At 43.4% G+C, this 20449-nt stretch overlaps 1 protein-coding gene across 4 annotated transcripts in view; it reads right to left on the bottom strand.

Moving 5' to 3' along the window:
- Nucleotides 1-20449, bottom strand: part of LOC126354587 (nucleolar protein dao-5-like) — a 367317-nt gene that overhangs the window by 69484 nt on the left and 277384 nt on the right. For 2 of the 4 annotated variants that reach the window (XM_050004336.1, XM_050004337.1), the window contains exon 2: nt 16887-19414. The exons of the other annotated variants lie outside the window; for them this stretch is intronic. In XM_050004336.1, the coding sequence (XP_049860293.1) occupies nt 16887-19328 (2442 nt within the window). In that variant the 5' untranslated portion in view covers nt 19329-19414. The remainder of the gene's footprint in view (nt 1-16886; nt 19415-20449) is intronic. 4 annotated transcript variants of the gene reach the window in all.

Below are 20449 nucleotides of genomic sequence, written 5' to 3'. Positions count from 1 at the left end.
AACCCATGAAAAAACGTGCTTTTGTTTTCAGTAAATTCTCTATTTACTCTGTTGGTCGCAATTTTTAAGGGTCGCAGACTCAGCCACAATTCTCAGATACTGGTCAAACGAAGTTTTCGTAAGCTCTGTCAGTGGTGGGAGAGTTGTTCGAAAGAGCCTCACTCTGGCCTCTGCCTTTCCTACTATTAGTTCTATGTTACCCTTCTACTTTAACTAGCTCCGTACGCGTGCTTTTTGATATTTAATGTGCGCGTTTGCTCCTAGTGATCGTTCCGCAATAGTGTAACCAAACCACAATTGCTCGTTCCGTCTATTTATGTCCAGAACGTGACATTCGTTTGTGTTGATGGCCAATTGCCAATACTTGCACCAAGAGTTGATCTGCAGCAGCTCTTCTTGTATTTCACTACAGTTTTCTAGCGTTGATTTCTCCGTATACAAAAGTATATACTGTAAACAGGTTCATGGAACCTCTGTAGTTGTTGTCTAGGTAATTCGTGTATATTGTGAATGGCATTGGTACCGTAACCTTCCACTGGGGCAAGCACGTTTATATTTTTACCGACATATCAGAAAATTTGTCTCCGTTAAATACAACATGTGTTTTGTTTGACAGAGCGCAGCCGTGTCGAATACCTTCCGTAAGTCAAGGAGCACGGTATTGATTTGGGCGCAGGCATCTGCTGCCTTCTGGATTTTGTTGACGCCTCAAAGGGCTGGGCAGTGAAAACATAAAATAGTGAAATTATCGTGCTCAAATGCATTTTGAAGTAAGCTTTCAACGGAACAGAACTCTTTTGTCAGTATTTTTTTCCCTTAGCCATACAATAACGACTTTCAGGTGTGGATGATCTATGCCCCAATCTCTCCCTTCTGTTAAGTCCACAGAAAAACCTCTAATACTAATCCTCAGTTTTCACAAAGAGAAGTACTCTACTGTTCCTCACATCTGTGGCTGTTTCCGATTTTTGATATTTCTGGCATGAATCATAGTAAATATATAAATCTAGAGTAAAGAATGCAAGACTTGCAATTCTTTATTAACCTTAAATATTGTCTACATAGTATTATCTGTGGATAAGCTGCAAGGTAAGTTCAACAAAAATTTGTTGCTTATCTAAAGGTGACAAACGAACAAGGGCCCAAACAAAATATATAGTTTTAGACAAGTTTTTTGCGTACTTGCAATCTGATGATTACTCCTTTAACGAATAGTGAGTCTGTGACGGCAAAACTACAAGTTACTCGGAGACAGTGATTCAATTAAACCTAAGCTCCATATATTTGTAAATGATTCAACGTAAAATATTAATGAGAATGCTTTTCCCTTCGTTACGTAAATCTCGTATCATGGGACTTTTGTCAACCTGATCACTGACAGTACATGTTTTTGGAACAACCTCTGAACTGTCAGTGGTTAAGAGCATTTGAATTTAAAGGTCATTTAGTAATTGCATTACAATGCCTGTAAAAAAGTAAAGTGCGCAGAAGATAAGGTCGGAGGTCAACGCACCTTCGACATTTACACACCATCATCGGGTAAGTAAATGATTAGAGTTTCAATTCTCTGTGGCAGGTTGAACCGTTATCAGAGTGTATTAGTGTCGTTCGCATTTAGGGTCGTTAGCTGCCATGGTATGATAATAAGGGGCAAAGACAGCGTCTGATGTTGAGTGATCACTGTGAAGAACACAGACATTAGCGTAGTCATGTGAGACAGCGTTATCAGGACTTAATAATGTTTGAAAATGGTCTCACTGTGGGTTTACACTTGGTCGAATCGTGCAACATGCAGAGCAGAGAGACACTGGCCTGCTCCCCCGCATGAGAACGTGAGGGCAGACATAGCCGTCATCAAGGTTCCCGCCACCTACGTCTGACCACCACAGGGAGGGGTCGCCTCGCAGTGTTGTGTACCAAGAACGTAAGTAACCTTTTCATGTCTATGCCTGACATCTGAGAACAAGTAAAGGACTCCATGTAACATTTCTTGTCATGCCACGCCACTGGTAGGCGATTAGCAGCAGCCGAAAATTACCGTCTCATGCAGCTGCCGTTAACAGCAAGACACGAACAGCTGCGTTTGGAGCGGCGTTGTGAGTTTGACCAGGAAGCATGAACTGCTGATGAATGGCGTCGCATTGCGTTCAACGACCAATCGCAGTTCTGTACTATCCTACATGAAGATCGTCGGCGCATATGGTGGCGACCGCAAGGTGCTGTTTTCCAGTGTTTAGCAGAGGCACAGTTGCGCTATTCCTGACGTCATGGCGTGGATAGCCGTCGGGTGTAACTTCAGGTCAAGGCTGGTAACGACTGAGAGAGCTCTGATGGCAGAACTATATGTCACGGACATTGTGCGTTCGCATATCTCACGTCTACCTGCTGTTTTCCTAAAAGACACACCAAACTGTCAGTCTTGCACAGGCTAATTTTCTAAAACTGTTCCTGCATTCCCTCGAAGTGTATTTAGTTTGCATCTAAATGTTTTGTTTTGTCATATCTGCGTTTTGAGTATTAACACGTGTGTTTAGAGCCTAGCTCACTGCCGAAGCAGGTTGGGCCACCTTGTGGCCCGTCATCTGTGCTGCTGGTTTTCCAGATTTGAAACTAGCCGATTGCCAGGCTGCCGCGGCGTCATAGAACCTCAGGTCAGCCTACTTTACATGATCTCTTACCATGGGGATTCCTGACTGTTCATGCAAGGCCCTGGCCGGGTAGTCTCGCGGTAAGTGCAAGGCGAGTCGCAAAGCTCCCCTTGCACCCCTTGGAGCCGACGTATGTGGGCATCGGCTATGTTTCCCCACAGTGCGGACGCGTATTCTAGCACTGGTCGGATCAGTGCTGGATACAGCGTAATTCCACGGTGTTGAGAAAGCGTTGATTCCGTATTTCTATGGGTTAAAGAGCCTTAAAAGGGGCATGCGCTTTACCCCACGCCACTGGAATATGTGAATTCCGGGTCGGATGCCTACTAAGAGTTACTCCTAGATACTTAACCCTGCGAGACCAGGGGATGGGGCTCCCCATGATTCGCAACGGCTGAAGATCCGTGGGCACTCTACGTCGCGTTAATACGACAGCCTGGCTTTTCGCGGCACTGAATTCGATGCGTCACTTCCTAGCCCTGCCTCCAAGGACGTCGCATGCCGCCTGTAAACGCAAACGACGTCGACTCTTTGGGAACGTGCGTAGAGTGCGGTGTCATGGGAATATAACGTAATGAATACTCCGAGTGCGATACATCGGCTATATACAGGAAATACAGCAGCGGGCCCAGTACGACCCCTGCGGCACTCCTTCACGTAGAGGTCTAACCTCTCATCCGACAGTATCGTGGTGCAGTTTTAAACAGGGACAAAGCTCGTTCACAAATGGCACGTGTCTCTGCCCGCTGTGTGAGCGATGCGAGGCTATCCCGTGGCCAGCAACGTCCCCAGATCTGTCCGTGATTGAACATGTGTGAGGCGAGCTAGGACGTCTGTCACAGCGCCAGTATCAAGGATATAAAGGTCCATTGCTACAGTTCCAGGCCAGATTGGCTCGGAAGGGGACACAACGGCCATAAACACCCCTCCCAACCGAATCAGTGCACACATCCGGGGTGCTTCACTTTTTTTGCCAGGCAGTGTATGGAACTATCAGAACGGTGCCATCAGTGTCAAAAAAAATGGTTCAAATGGTGCTGAGCACTATGGGACTTAACAGCTGTGGTCATCAGTCTCCTTGAACTTAGAACTACTTAAACCTAACCTAACCTAAGGACATCACACACATCCATGCCCGAGGTAGGATTCGAACCTGCGACCGTAGCAGCCATCAATGTCAGTTGTTTCTATATTTACGTCTACATACATACTCCGTAAGCCACGGTACGGTGTGTGGCGGAAGGTACCCAGTGCAATTGCACTACTGGCCATTAAAATTGCTACACCACGAAGATGGCGTGCAACAGACGTGAAATTTAACAGACAGAAAGAAGATGCTGTGATATGCAAATGATTAGCTTTTCAGAGCATTCACACAAGGTTGGCACCGGTGGCGACACCTACAACGTGCTGACATGAGGAAAGTTTCCAACCGATTTCTCATACCCAAACAGAAGCTGACCGGCGTTGCCTGGTGAAGCGTTGTTGTGATGCCTCGTGTAAGGAGGAGAAACGCGTACCATCACGTTTCCGACTTTGATAAAGGTCGGTTTGTAGCCTATCGCGATTGCAGTTTATCGTATCGCAACATTGCTGCTCGAGTTGGTTGAGATCTAATGACGGTTAGCAGAATGTGGAATCGGTAGGTTCAGGAGGGTAATACGGAACGCTGTGCTGGATCCCAACGGCCTCGTATCACTAGCAGTCGAGATAACAGGCATCTTATCCGCATGGCTGTAACGGATCGTGCAGCCACGTCTCGATCCCTGAGTCAACAGGGATGTTTGCAAGACAATACCATCTGCACGAACATTTCGACGACGTTTGCAGCAGCATGGACTATCAGCTCGGAGACCATGGCTGCGGTTACCCTTGACGCTGCATCACAGATAGGAGCGCCTGCGATGGTGTACTCAACGACGAACCTGGGTGCACGAATGGCAAAACGTCATTTTTTCGGAAGAGTCCATGTTTTGTTTACAGCATAACGATGGTCACATCCGAGTTCGGCGACATCTCGGTGAATGCACATTGGAAGCGTGTATTCGTCATCGCCATAATGGCGTACCACCCGGCGTGATGGTATGGGGTGCCATTGGTTACACGAGTCGGTCACCTCTTGTTCGTATTGACGGCACTTCGAACAGTGGACGATACATTTCAGATGTGTTACGACCCGTGGCTCTACCCTTCATTCGATCCCTGCATTTCAGCAGGATAACGTACGACCGCATGTTGCAGGTCCTGTACGGGCCTTTTTGGATACAGAAAATGTTCGACTGCTGGCCTGGCCAGCACATTCTCCAGATCTCTCACCAATTAAAAACATCTGGTCAATGGTGGCCGAGCAACTGGCTCGTCACAATATGCTTTCACTACTGTTGATGAACTGTGATATCGTGTTGAAGGCGCATGGGCAGCTGTACCGTACACGCCATCCAAGCTCTGTTTGACTCAATGCCCAGGCGTATCAAGACCGTTATTACGGCCAGAGGTGGTTGTTCGGGGTACTGATTTCTCAGGATCTATGCACCCAAATTGCGTGAAAACGTAATCACATGTCAGTTCCAGTATATTATATTTGTCCAATGAATACCCGTTTATCATCTGCATTTCTTCTTGGTGCAGCAATTTTAATGGCCAGTAGTGTATTAGTCATTTCCTAGCAGACAGCTCTACGGGAAACTGAATCTATGTATGCGTATGAGCTCTAATTTCTCGTAACTTATTCTCGTGCTCCTTAGGCGAAATGTGTGTTGACGGTAGTAGGATCGTTCTGTAGTCAGCTTCAAATGCCGGTTCTCTGAATTCTTTCAACAGTATTCCTCGAAAAGAACGTCGCCTTCCCTCCAGGGATTTCCATTTCCGTACCCAAACTCGCGTGTTGTTCGAAACCGTTGGTAAAAAAATCTGGAGCCGCCTTTTGTATTACTACGATGTCTTCCTTTAATCCCAAAAACTCGCGCAGTACCCAAGAACAGCTGCGGTCTCATTTATAGACGAACCACACATTCCTAAAGTTCTCCCAATAAAACGAAGACGACCATTCGTCTTCCCTACCACAGTTACCACATGATCGTTCCATCTTATATTGCTTTACAACGTTACGCCAAGATATTTAAACGACTTGACTGTGTGAAGCAGGACACTAGTAATACTGTATACGAACTTTATAGGTTTGATCTTCTTACTCATCCGCATTAACTTACATTTTTCCACATTTCGAGCTAGCTGCCATTCATCACGACAACTAGAAATATTGTCTGAGTTATCTTGTGTCATCCTACAGTCACTCAGTTCCGTCACCTTCCTGCACACCACAGCATCGTCAACAAACAACAGTATATTGCTGCCCACACTCTCCGCCAGATCATTTATATATGTAGAAAATAACAGTAGTCTTGTCACACTTCCCTGGGGCGCTCCTGACGATACCCTTGCCTCTGATGAACACTCGCAGTGGAGGACAGTATACTGGGTTCTATTACGTAAGAAGTGTTCGAGCCACCCATATCTGGGAGTCTATCCCTTTTGCTCGTGCTTTCGGTAACAGCCGGCAGAGGAGTGCCGTGTCAAATGCTTTTCGGAAATCTAAAAATATGGAATCTGCCTGCTGCCATTCATCCATAGTTCACAGCATATCTATCAGGTGAAGATGTACCGCTATCCCTTCTATAACAGGTAAGAAAAAAAAACTGCTCCCAGTGTAGCTGCCGGCTGCTGTGGTCGAGCGGTACTAGGCGCTTCAGTCCGGAACCGCACTGCTGCTGCGGTCGCAGGTTCGAATCCTGCCTCGGTATTGGATGTGTGTGATGTTCTTAGGTTAGTTAGGTTTAAGTAGTTTCTAAGTCTAGAGGACTGATGACCTCAGATGTTAAGTCCCATAGTGCTTAGAGCCATTTTGAACTACTGTAGCTGTTTGGTTTCAGGAAAGTAAACACCAGAGTAGTTAACTTCTGCGACGCGTTGAGGAATTGGTAAGGGCCACTGAGCGTTGATTGCACTTTATAATAATGTTCCTTGGTGTGTCAAGCTCTTTTCACTCTATAAGGCACAACGAAATTCTGAATAAGCTCCGTGTTCCGGAAGTACCTTCGCTCATCATCATGTTCTATGTTCTAACTAGTGAGTAGAACCCGCTTTGTGAGATAATAGAATGGACAGTTCACTGAGGTTTTTTCCAAGAAGGCGTCCCACACGGTTTGATATTCGAAATGCTGCTATGTAGCCTGCCTCCTATGAAGTTCATGCTATTTAGTGACAACTGAACCAGATATTCAGTAGAACCAATGAAGAAGAGAGCACATGTTCTGCAGCAATCCAGAGATAGTGGCCAACATGGTGTCCTGAAAGCTATGGATCAAGACTATCAGCTTGATAAATATTCAGTCAAATTTCGATAAGATTTCACAGTGGTGCAAAGATTTGCAGCATACTGATCAGAAAAACAGCATCATGACAGATACGGGGTTTAATGACCAAGAGGCTATCTTGATAGAATACCGTAACTTCCAAGCCCACCAAAAAGAAACGGACAATACGTCTATTAAAAAAAAAATAGATAAAAATTATCTTGACACCTTCCTAAGAGACAGTCTCCACTCCTTCCAATCTGACGATGTAAGCGTAGACCAGGTGTACTTTAAATTCAAAGAAATAGTACCGACAGCGAGTGAGATATATACCAAACAACCTAATAAGAGACGATACTGATCCCATATGGCACACAAAACAGGTCATGACACCATTGTAGAGGCATTGAAAAAAGCATGTCATATTTACAAGAACGCATAATCCCCAAGATTGGTGAAGTTTTACAGAAGCTTAAATTTAACGCAGACTTGAACGCGAGATGCTTTTAACAGTTTTCACAACGAAACTCTGCCTCGAAATCTGGAAGGAAAAACCAAAGAGATTCTACTCGTATAAAAGTACACAAGTGGTAAGACGCAATCGATACCTTCACTGCGTGATAACTGCGGTGATGTTATTAAAGTCAGCACCTCTACAGCAGAGTTACTAAACAGAACTTCCCGAAATTTCTTCACGAAAGAAAAAGAAATAAATATCCCAGAAGATCAATAACAACTGCCAACATGAGTGACTTAGAAACAGATATTCTTGGCAGAGCAAAGCAGCTAAAACACTTAAGAACGGCAAGAATTTGAGTACAGATTGTATAGCATTCAGTTCCATACTTACCAGTCAAATACAACCGCTCGCTCGTAGACAGATCCGTACGCAGAGAGTGGAAAGTTGCACAAGTCCCACAAGTACCCAAGAAAAGAAATAGGAGTAATGTCCTGCATTACAGACAAATAACACTAACGTCGATTTTCAATAGGATTTTGGCACGTATGCCGTGCTCGAACTTTACGAATGACCTCGAAGAAAACGATTTATTGACAAACAGCCAGCACTGGTTTAGAAAATATCGTTCTTATGAAACACAAGTAGCACTTTATTCTCACAAAGCAATGAGTGTTATCGACAGGGGTCGTCAAATTGATTCCATATTTTTAGATTTCTAGAGGGCTTTTGACACCATTCCTCATAAGCGAGTTCTAATTAAATTGGGTGCCTAAAGAGAATCGTTTCAGTTGTATGACTGGATTCGTGGTTTCCTGTCAGAAAGGTCACAGTTTGCAATAACTGACAGAAAGTCATCAAGTAAAACAGAAGCAATATCTGGCGTTTCCCAAGGAAGTGTTACAGGCCCACTGTTGTTCCTGGTCTACATACAGGATTTAGGACACAATCTGAGCAGCTCTTTTAGATTATTTGCAGATGATGCTGTTGTTTACCGTCATGTAATGTCATCAGATAATCAAAACAAATTATAAAATGATTTAGACAAGATATCTGTATGGTGCAATTAGTGGCAATTGACTCTAAACCATGAAAAGTTTGAAGTCATCCGTATGAACACTTTGTAAAAAGAATCCGCTAAATTTCAGTTACACGATAAATAACAAAAACCTAGAAGCTGTGAACTCATTTAATACTTAGGGATTGCAATTATGAATAACTTAAACTGGAACACTCACATAATGTTGTGGGGAAAGAAAACAAAGACCGCAATTTATTGGCAGAACACTTAGAAAATGTAACAGGTTTACTAAAGAGACTGCTTACACTACGCTTGTCCACCCTCTTCTGGAGGACTGTTGTGCGGTGTTGGATCAACATCAAACAGGATTGACGGATGACATCGAAAAATTCAGGGAAGGGCGGATCGATTTTATCATCGCGAAATGGGGGTGAGAGTGCCATGGATATAATACACGAATTAAAGCAAAGACAGTTTTCGCCGCAGCAGGACCTTGTCATGAAATTTGAATCACCAACTTTCTCCTCAGAGTATGAAAATATTTTATTGGCGCCTACCTATATAGGGAGAAATGATAAACATAACAAAAGAAGAGAAATCAGAGCTCTCATGGAAAGATTTAAGTTAGCTTAAGAGGGGGTAGACTATATAAGAAAATATGATGAATTGGAAGAAATGCATTGAGAAGCTATAAGAAAATGGTTTGGCCAAAAAAGTAGTGTATAGTGGAGAAAAACTATTTTTGAAAGAGGATATGAGCATAATACAGAAAGCAGGCTTCGATATGACTTTTTGGAAATAATGAAGAATGAAGGAAGATCTCCGAGAAGTAAAGAAAGTTTTGTTTGCAAAATACTGCAGTAAAACAAACCCTATCCTTTCCTTGTGTTATCCCACTATGTGTTTGTGTACCCTTGCGTATTTATGTTCGTCCTGTCTTTATATGTTTATCTGATAAGACTTATGTTGCAGAATTTTTCTAATACTCAGCTACATGAACTATGATGAGGAATACTGTTATCCTCAAATATAATTTGCATTAATAACATGTTATTTACTTTGTAAAGATGTTTACACATTATTTATTCTGTTTTGTTCTAATGCTCATGTGTGAAGTTGATGTTTCAAAAGTTATTCTGATCTTTTATGTATGTACTTATGTCGTAATTTTTGTAACACTGATGTATTTGCTATTTCGATTCTTTTGTAAAGCCTGTGTTATCTGTATTGTTATGTTCTTTAAAGATGTATTTTGTACCTTTGTTATTGTATTCTTATGTTATAAAATTGTAATTGGCACCATTTCATCAAATTAAGTAATTTGTAAATAACATTTCACTGCACACGTTTCTGTTGGTCATAGTATATGGACAATATGTGAGATGTAGGGACTGATAGTGTTTGCACGTGTGTTAATAATTCAGTAAGGGACTGGACAACAGCATTGCTGGTTCTAAGGACATTTCAAAAACAATTTTTGTGAGTGCACAAGTGGTGGTTATGGACTTGCTATGTTATCCGCAAGACTCTTTAATGGTGATTGTGCGCCTTCACAGTCAAACAGATGGCTGCTGGCCATTTCTACAAGGACTACAGTGGGTCTACACCTTTGATGACCCATCAGTACCATTATTTCTACAAGGACTGCAGTGGGTCTGCACCTCTGGTGGCCCACCAATACTGTAATCTCTACCAGGACTACAATGGGTCTACTCTGTGTTGACCTACCTACCAATATTCTTCAAATCTTCGACTGACTCTGCTGTGGGTTTGCTCTGTTGTGGCCCATTACCTGTCTGCATGTCAAGAGTCAGCACTGTCTTTCCGTTGTAAGGACAACACTACTTCTTCAAGACTGCATGGAAATCCACTACTTCCGTGTGCATTTTCTTTTACTACTCAGACTTTGAGAAAAACACTGCAATTTTACTCTGATGAATGATCAGGACTGTCTTTATGGACTGTGAGAACATTTTAGCTTTTGATCAACATTTTATTAATAAGTGTGTGCATTTGATATATTTCTTACAGTAATTATGAAAAAAATTTCCAAATCTGTATTGGCCACTGCCCAAAACAACTTGTAAAATTTTTTGTGGGGAGCATGGGGCTATGTAAGTAGGCTGTTAAGGTTTTCTTATTGGTAACGCCACACAGCACTCTGTATGAAAATCGCTAGCTGTGCTGTGTGCAGTCTGTGGCTGCATTGTTGCCTGCCATTGTAGTGTTGGGCAGCGGCAGCTGGATGTGAACAGCACATAGCGTTGTGCAGTTGGAGGTGAGCCACCAGCGGTGGTGGACGTGGGGAGAGAGATGGCGGAGTTTTGAAATTTGTAAGAATTGGTGTCATGAACTGATATATATATATATATATATATATTATGACTTCAAAGGTAAATACACTGTTTGTTCTCTATTAAAATCTTTCATTTGCTAACTGTGCCTGTCAGTAGTTAGTGACTTCCGTAGTTTGAATCTTTTAGTTAGCTGGCAGTAGTGGCGCTCGCTGTATTGCAGTAGTTCCGAGTAACGAAGATTTTTGTGAGGTAAGTGATTTGTGAAACATATAGGTTAATGTTAGTCAGGGCCATTCTCTTTTAGGGATCTTTTGAAAGTCAGACTGCGTTGCGCTAAAAACTATTGTGTGTCAGTTTAAGCACAGTCGTGTATAATTTTTGTAAGGGGACGTTTCAAATTGTGTGCTCCATGAGAGGCAGAAGAGTAGTATCATGTGATTACAATATCAAAGAATTACGCTTAGTATCGATCAACTCAGAAAAAAAACTTAAATTTTACGGTCTGGGGGAATATGAAACGAAATGATGGCACAGGCTCAATGGTAGGTAAAGTGGCAGATAGACTTCTGTTCGTTGGTGCGATACTGGTAAAATACAACGAGTCTACAAATGACACTACTCATTAAGCTTCCTGCGCCCTTGTTAGAAAATTACTTTAGTATGAGAGACCCATTCCAAATGGGACTAAAAAGGAATAGTGAACGTATACAAAAAAGGCCACCATCAAAGTTGACAGCACCACAAGATGACCACATAGAGCGATGAGAGAAGCAAGTCTCCCGTGCCCAAAGAACATGACAGTTTCTTTTCACACACACAAAAACATATAAGAAAATTGCAGTTGATGAAAATAATAATAACAACACTTTATAACAAAGTGCATTTATATAAAGTTTCTAGACTTCAAAAACGCGTATGAGTCGATTGACAAGGGAACTTTGTTTAACACCTTAAAATAGTATGGAACTAACGCAAATCAGTGGCAATGACAAATACACAACGAGTTTCAGATGTGGTAGTAATGTGTAAAATATGACTTTTAGTAATTGAAGATCACTTAGCCACTCTTACTCAATTCCGTCTCTCATCTCTAACCCGATGACCCCTGGGAACCTGAGCAGTCCTGTGGAAGATGAGGTGACCAGTCCTAGCGGGCAACAGGCTCAGGCAGACAGGAGCAGGAGGAACGGTCCTCCGAAGAGTAGGGGGTTGGGGTATCGCCCGGTAACTCATACCCTGAAAAAAGTTTCATTACGAAAGCTCAAGGAAATACAGCCGGACGGCCCCTAAGGCAAAGAAATGGCAAAGTAACAAGGAATATGAGAACTGGATGATGGAATGTACAGACATCATATAGAATTGGAGACCTTGGAAGCCTAATTGGAATAGTGACGACATATAAGGTGGATATCATGACCTTGAAACAGATTAGAGGGACTGGACAGGGTACCTTCCAGGATCAGTGGTGTACTGTGTACTACAGCAGTGTACTTTTTGTATTACACAGAAGTGAGCACATATATGGTGTGAGATTCACAGTTAATCAACGCACTGAACAACTAGTGATAGGATTCGAAGCAGTAAGTACATGCATATGTTATCTACATCTAGATCCATACTCCGCAAGCCACATGAAGGTGTGTGGCGGAGGGTACCTTGAAACATCTATCGATTCTCCCTTCTATTCTACTCTAGTATTGTTCTTGGAAAGAAAGGTTGTCGGAATGCCTCTGTGTTGGCTCTAATCTCTCTGATTTTATCCTCAAGGTCTCTTCGCGAGATATACGTAGGAGGGAGCAATATACTGCTTGACTCCTCGGTGAAGGTATGTTCTCGAAACTTCAACAAAAGCCCATACCGAGCTACTGAGCGTCTCTCTTGCAGAATCTTCCACTGGAGTTTATCTATCATCTCCGTAACGCTTTCGTGATTATTAAATGATCCTGTAACGAAGAGTGCTGCTCTCCGTTGGATCTTCTCTATCTCTTCTATCAACCCTATCTGGTACGCATCCCACACCGGTGAGCAGTATTCAAGCAGTGGGCGAACAAGTGTGCTGTAACCTACTTCCTTTGTTTTCGGATTGCAAATAAAGGCGCAATTCTTTTACTAGAGTCTCCTAAATGCGAATGCTCCTACTGAGGAGAAGACAGCAGAAGAGAAGGATATCTGCTATGATGAATTGGAGCAAACTTATCGTCAGTGTCTAAAAAATTATATAAAAATGGTGACAGGCTACATGAATGCTAAGGTAGAGCGGTTATGGTCCTATCACCTAACATTGGTGAATGCAACCTCCATAAAGAGAGTAAGAACAACGGACTCCACCTGTAAAATTATGTAGAATCACTTAACACGACAATTTCTAGCACGTGGCTCTAGCATAAGAATACACGTAAAATGAAATGGCCTGGTTGTCACCAGACAACAATACTAGGAACTAAATTGATCATATATTAATAGATATCAGGTATGTCTCTGATGTACTAGGCTACCGTAGTTTCAGAGGTGCTAATATGAACTCTGATCATACCAAAAATTACAGGGAGTGTTTCAGAGGCACGAAAAGTTAAAGGATATAGACAAAATAAGTGCAATATTTTAGAACTTAAGATCACAAGGAAGGCTGAACACCCAGCTATTAATTCGGAAAATAAATTGACAGGAATCCTCCGGAACCATAATCGAAACATAAATAGGCAGTGGAATAAAATCATAAATGAAATACAGAGTGCTCCTGGGGAACTGACAGGTACGGAAAAACAGACCAAATGGAATGAATGGTATGATGAGGGTATTAGGAGGCAACAAGAACAAAGAATGAAGCATACAAAAAGTTGCAGTGCAGAAGAACAAGAATGCTAGTGGATAACAATAGAGAAAAAAAAAGGCGTGTAGAAAAGCGGATTCTGAAAGCAAAAAGAGAAGCTTTTTCGGAAGGCAGCTGCAGGATACTGAATCACTGAATAACGCTAGTAAAAGCAGCAAATTCTATGGAAAATTCAACAATATTAGAAAGGGATTTCAACCAAAAACAACACAATTCAAAGGAAAATATCATGAACTAATAGCATAATAGGAATGAGTCTTACATCGTTGGGTAAAGCACTTCGGAATTATTGTCGTTAGAGAGTGCAGAAGTATGGGAACTAACTGAAACCCAACCTGTGGAGCCGGCCGCGGTGGTCTCGCGGTTCTAGGCGCGCAGTCCGGAGCCGTGCGACTGCTAGGGTCGCAGGTTCGAATCCTGCCTCGGGCATGGATGTGTGTGATGTCCTTAGGTTAGTTAGGTTTAAGTAGTTCTAAGTTCTAGGGGACTGATGACCACAGCAGTTGAGTCCTATAGTGCTCAGAGCCATTTGAACCATTTGAACCAACCTGTGGAAGAAGAGGAAAATGGGATGCCATCGATGCAAGAGATTCGGCTAATAATAAAGAAACTAGAGGACAATTAGTCACCTGGCAATGATAGCCTGCCATCTGAGCTTATTAAGTGTGATCGATAATATCGAGTTACATGCATGTACGCCCTAATCTCAGATACATCCCTGCTTTGTACCCCAGTATAAACTTTAGCAGAAAAAGCAATTAGGAGATATCAGGTGGGCTTCAGACCTGAAAAATCAGCTGCTGACCAAATGTCCACCCTGAGGCAGTTACTGCGAAAATAACAAGGAAATAAATATATAAATAGGTTCAAAAAATGGTTCAAATGGCTCTGAGCACTATGGGACTCAACATCTTAGGTCATAAGTCCCCTAGAACTTAGAACTACTTAAACCTAACTAACCTAAGGACATCACACACACCCATGCCCGAGGCAGGATTCGAACCTGCGACCGTAGCAGCCCCGCGGTTCCGGACTGCAGCGCCAGAACCGCACGGCCACCGCGGCCGGCATATAAATAGGTCATCTATTTGCTGATTTTAAAGCAGCATATGACACCATAAGAAAAAACCTTACTGAAGCCATGAATGAACTTTATATAACACAACAGTTAATACGCCTCGCAAGTTTGACTATGGGTAAACTGGTACGTAAAGGACATATAAAAGGAAATTTCATACCAAATTCTGAAACTAACTGTAGGCTGAGGCAACGGGATGCACTCTCTTGTATGCTTTTTAACACAGCGCTAGAGAAGGTAAAGAGGACAGCTGAAATCAACACTACAGCACAATAGACAATAGAATGATGCAGGTTCTGACCGATGCGGATGATGTGGATATTAGTGCAAGAGCAGAAATAGCTGCTAAAGAAACATATTGAGTACCGCTAGCAGCAGCGACAGAAATGGGACAGGAAGTGAACATCAATAAAACTAAATGCATGATAATAATACGACCAGAACCGAACACAGTGTTAGCAACTGACCAGGTTCAAATAGTATCTGTTGGCGAATTTTTCTACCTGAGAACACAGGTAACATCACAAAACGATATTAGATGCAATTAAAGCGGCGTATCCACCTAACTAATAAATGCTATTGTGGGCCGACCCCACAATTTAAGTCCAGAAATGTGTCCAGGAGATCAAAGTGTCAATTGTATAAAACTTTAATACGTCCAGTGTTAACATATGGCTCAAAATCGTGGACACTGACACAACAGTGTGAAGAGCTAATAGGATGTTTTGAATGCAGGGTGTTACGCGAAATCTATGGAGCGAGTAATGAAAGTAGAGCGTGGCGTAGACGAAATATTTTGAATTGTACGAACTATATAAACATCTTGAAATCGTGAAGTTCATTAAAATAAACCGTCTGAAATGGATCAGCCACTGTTTTCGAATGGAACATGAGAAGCCAACAAAAGCAGTGCTGCGCCAAAACTCATTGGGACGAAGAAGCAGTGGAAGAATAAGACTTCGATACTTGAATGACATATAAGAAGATCTAAAAAGTATTGGTGTCAGAGGATGGAGATGCAAGACCGTGGACAGGAAGCAATAAAATGATATCCTAGAGTACATCAAGGCCCACCAAGGGCTGTAGAGCCAGTAAAAGAAGAAGAAATATAAAACGCAATTTTAAACTTTTAGTTGAGGGTTCCAAGGCTTTTGAGATCAAAATTGGTGTGATACAAGGAGACGGATCGTACCAAATGCTGTTAAATTGTCTACGAGAAAATGCAATTAGGGTATGGAGGAAAAGAACGGAATAAGGAAGTAAGAGGGTCATATATGGGAGAAAAGATCGGAGAAATGATTGTCTTTCGCAGATAATCTTGCCGTCCTAGATGAATCTGTAGAAGATGCAACAAGGAAGAAAGATCTCCTACAGCTTTAAAAAAAGACTGAGTATACCAAAGTAATAATAATAATATGAATAATAATAATAACGATTGTTGCCTGAGGGATCTGAAAGATCAGCCAATATATTAGCGGTCGTGAAGCTCGGGCGACACCCTATAATTTGTCTATTTTCGAGCACTTTTCTGTTGTCTGAAAGACCATAGGAGTTTTGAGGATATGAAGAAGTCGCATTTAAAAAAAAAGCCAAATAGTTGTCTAGAAACCAACGAACTGTTGTTACCGCCGCAAGCAGAACTAATCAAAATCCTTGAACATGTTGGTGGTACTGCTACAATTGGTTTAATGTTGACCTTTGCTTCCACTTTTTTTGGCACTTTCATTCTAGATATGATAGTTATGAGTCATATGTGAAACGTGTCGCGAATTTGATGTCAGCGACTTGATTCGCATGTTAGATCCCAGAAGTATGTTGGCGTTGGCGTTGCGAAATACATAATTAGTGGTAATTTTGTCAATTTAAAGTTCGATACACTTCATGGTGATGCTGTGGAAGTTGGGATCTGATACGTTTCAGAAAATCTACGTTGCCATGTTGTCTGTCAGACAGCAACTACCATGCAGTTTAAGTACCTATGTGATTCTGTTTTCCAGAAGTGATTTTTTTTTACAAATAGGGTTTCTACTGTTTCACTATGACATACATAATGGCGAGAGTAAACAAACACTATTGTTTATGTTATTTGTGTGCTGCTTGTAGTAATGTCTAGAAGCAGAAAACATGCTACAAAACTGTACAGGGTTGCTAGTTAGGGGATTAGACCAGAAGAAATTACATGAACTAGAAAATAGTTATGTACCTCTAAGTAACCTTCGTATGGTTGTAGTCCTGACGGATCTGAGTCATAGAACTGATGCAGATAGCTTTTGACACCAAAATAAACCGGACATTTTCTCCCTTGAAGTCCCCCACAGCCAGAAGTTTCATCTTCCACCTGCGCTTCCTTAACCCTTGGTATCTGAGCTTGTCCATGTTTATCAAATTTCTGTGGCTGTTCTTGACCATTTAAACGATCAATTCGAGGTTCAGAGGTTGCGGAGTATTTATTTTGAGAAGAAGACGTTAACGTAATATTCGCTTCGTTCACGTTCTTTAGATGTTTGTTTGTAAGCTTACTGAAGCATTTCGCATCATTGTCGGGAAAAGCGTCGCGATTCTCCAGTCTCTGAAGTTTCTCATCTCTTACTTTCTCTTTATTAACCAGTTCCTGGTAACCATCTGGTATCTTTGCTCTTAAGGTCTTCCGAGTAGGAGAGGACAAATTTGTGTCACTCTTCATCGTGTCCGCTTTTGCTATTTTCCTTATAGTTCCTTCTCCTTGCAAGAGTTTTTCGTGGAGCGAGTCGACATGAAATTTGTCCTCCTGCGTTTTTTCAGATTTGTTCTTGGTCTTTCTCTTTTCCTCCGTTTCTTCAAATATTCTGCCTGCAGATTTGTCTCTCTTGTTTCTCACACTGCTATCGGAGTGTACTCTCTTTTTCTTCTCCGACGGGCATTTTTCGCTCTCGGATCTCCTCAGGCTGCTAGTGACTGTCGGTTTGTGTACATTTTCTGGCTGATCAGCATTTCGTGCCTCAGGTAATCCTTTAATCGTGCTGTTCTTCTCATCCTTTTTCTTCCTCTCTAAGGTCAACAGTTCGCTGGTGTTACACTCCTCTTGTGAGAAATCTGTTATCTCTTCTCTGGCATCGTCCGAACGAGAGGCTCCTGTAACACTTTGTAGTTTCTCTGACTGATTCTGTGTATCACTGAGATATGTCTGTATCGCGTTATTTCGCAAAGTGAGTACTCCTTTTGTAGACAACGCAGTTTCCCCAGCAGAAGCGTTGCCTCCTATCTCCCCACTAACAGAGCTAGATGCTGAGCGTTTATCGGGAGATAGTTTTATTTCCGAGAGAGACGTCTCGGCCATTTTTTGTGTCTTCTTGCCACATTCTGGGTGACTCTGTTCATGAGAGCTTGGACTCTGCTCCGGAACGCTGTTCACCTTCGGAGTCTCCTTAGTTTCTGCCGTTTTTGCAGTATTTCCATCATCCTTTTGTTGCTGGTGTGTCTCACTGATATGCTGTGGCTCTCTCTCGAATTGCGGTCTTGCAGTATTTTCTGTAGTAAGTGGTACCTTGCCATCTTCGTTCGCTTGTTGCGTTGGTTGATCATGTCGATGTTCTGCTGTATACATTGTCTGATGTACTGTTGGTTTAGAACTGCGATCATCTGATTTACCCGCTTCGGAGCTCCCTCCAGAATCGGTTGTCTTTTCTTCCTGTTTGCTGTAATCAGAAACATCTTCTGAGATCTTAGGAGCGGCGACGTCTTCGGGTGGCCTACACTTGGTTTTAGGCACGGCTTCCTTGACATGCTCCTCTTGGAGGCTCTCCGATGATTCTCTGTCCTTCTGACGATATGAACTGGTCTTCGACTTTGGCACTCGCTTTGGAGAGGTTTCTCCCTGTCTCGGCGACGTGATCTTCTTTTTCGTGCCGGGAGAGCCCCGGGAAGAAGGGCTCGCAGTTTTCATCTCTGTTGGAGACCTGGCTTTCCGCTGAGGCGACACTTTGAGCTGTTCCTCCGAGCGTCTGGCATCAGGGCCGGCGCCGCTCGTTTTCCTCGAACCAGACGTCTGCTGGAGTCTCTTGGGCGAGCCACCAGGAGATGGCGTGCTGGCTTTGTCGTCGCGTGGCGACCTGGCTCCACGTCCTTCATCCCTTCCGGTGACAGCTTCCTGACAAGCGCCGTGCCTCGCATTTGCTTCTGCCCGCCTCTGGGAGAGCGGAGACTTTGGCTCGGCCGTGACCCTCTTCGGCGACGGCTCCTTCCTCGTGGTCAACCTGGGTGAAGTCTCTCTCTTCCTGCACGGTGACTTGGACGCAGCACGCGTGTCGCTCTGGTCCGCGCTCCTGCCCGGCTTCATCACCGCCTTCGCTGGATCCCTCTGTGACGGCCTGCTCGGTTTGGTCTTCTCCACCTGCTCTCCGCCACGCCCGGCTGACGGCGTCGGCGCTGCCTCTTTCAGTGGCAGGTCTTTGGGCTTCTGGGCGCTCGCCCGCAGCGGAACCGGAGGTGGCGCGCGACCACCGCCCGGTTTCTGTTCCTTCGCGGAGGATTCTTTCTTCACCGCTACAGCGTCTTCCTTGCGGACAGCCGCTCTACCGGCAGATGGCGCTCCTGCCTCCGCGCTCTTCTGCTTTTTGTCGTCGTCTTCCTCTTCTGCACCATCTGTTCTCTCCTTATCGCCGTCCATCGCAGCTACTGAGCGGCGGTCGTCATCTTCTTCAAACAGCCCAATGCGTCGAAGCGCATTTAGACATAGCTGCCTTCGCTCGGAGTCTGAAACATAAAATTACCAAAATAATGTTACTGCCAGGATTTTGCTGCTTAATTCCAACCAGTCAGGGAGATATGTATGTTTGGTACAAGGTTCATCACAAAGCATTACATTATCTCAGGCCTGGTGGTCTAGGGGCACATTCCCGCTTCGCGCGTCGGGCCAGTAGGTTCTGCTGGTTCCACGTCTATTGCAGAGCTGCGGGAGCTTCCTTGTTTTCCCTTTAATGTCGTGAGAGTCCTTGTGCGCGCTGCATCGTTGTTTCTCTCTCTGCGTCTCATATTTTCGAATCAATTTTGAGGTGGTGTTGCCTTGCGCCGTGATGTGGTCCATGGCTACCAGGAAAATTCCACGTACAAGTACCATCAGCTTTAGTTTTGACAAGTCCGTCAGATTCATTAGAAATTTATGATTAGCTTGTAGACACGTTCAAGGTAACTTCAAAAATGGTTCAAATGGCTCTTAGCACTATGGGACTTAACTTCTGAGGTCATCAGTCCCCTAGCACTTAGAACTACTGAAACCTAACTAACCTAAGGACATCACACACATCCAAGCCCGAGACAGGATTCGAACCTGCGACCGTAGCAGTCGCGCGGTTCCAGACTGAAGCCCCTAGAACCGCTCGGCCACTCCGGCCGGCCAAGGTAACTTCGAAACATGTTCATATGGCTTACTTCGATTCTGAATCATATGTGTCTGATGTCAGGTTTCTAGATCCACTTCAGAAGTGCAGCCTTGTTTTGCGCCAGAGACAGCAAGTCCCTTCTACTATTACGATGGTTCTAATAGCATGGTTATTCTGACAAGTGTGGAGGTGGAATAAACGAATGCTGGGTGTTTTACCATCCGCGCAAAATTGATGACAGTTTCGTCAAGACAATTCTGCTTCCGGTTGGGAACATACGGAATATACGGCCAGAAATGCTTGTCCACTCAACATCGTTTACACGTGTATAGTGGTGTTCGATCCGTGGACATGGTGCAAGCGTGTGGATACCGAGTACATATAATTTCCACAGGACAAATAGGAACCT

The sequence above is a fragment of the Schistocerca gregaria genome, chromosome 3 (assembly GCF_023897955.1).
Source record: "Schistocerca gregaria isolate iqSchGreg1 chromosome 3, iqSchGreg1.2, whole genome shotgun sequence".
NCBI lineage: Eukaryota > Metazoa > Arthropoda > Insecta > Orthoptera > Acrididae > Schistocerca > Schistocerca gregaria.
Note: the sequence above shows the minus strand (reverse complement) of the source record. Positions and strands in the feature narration are given on the sequence as shown.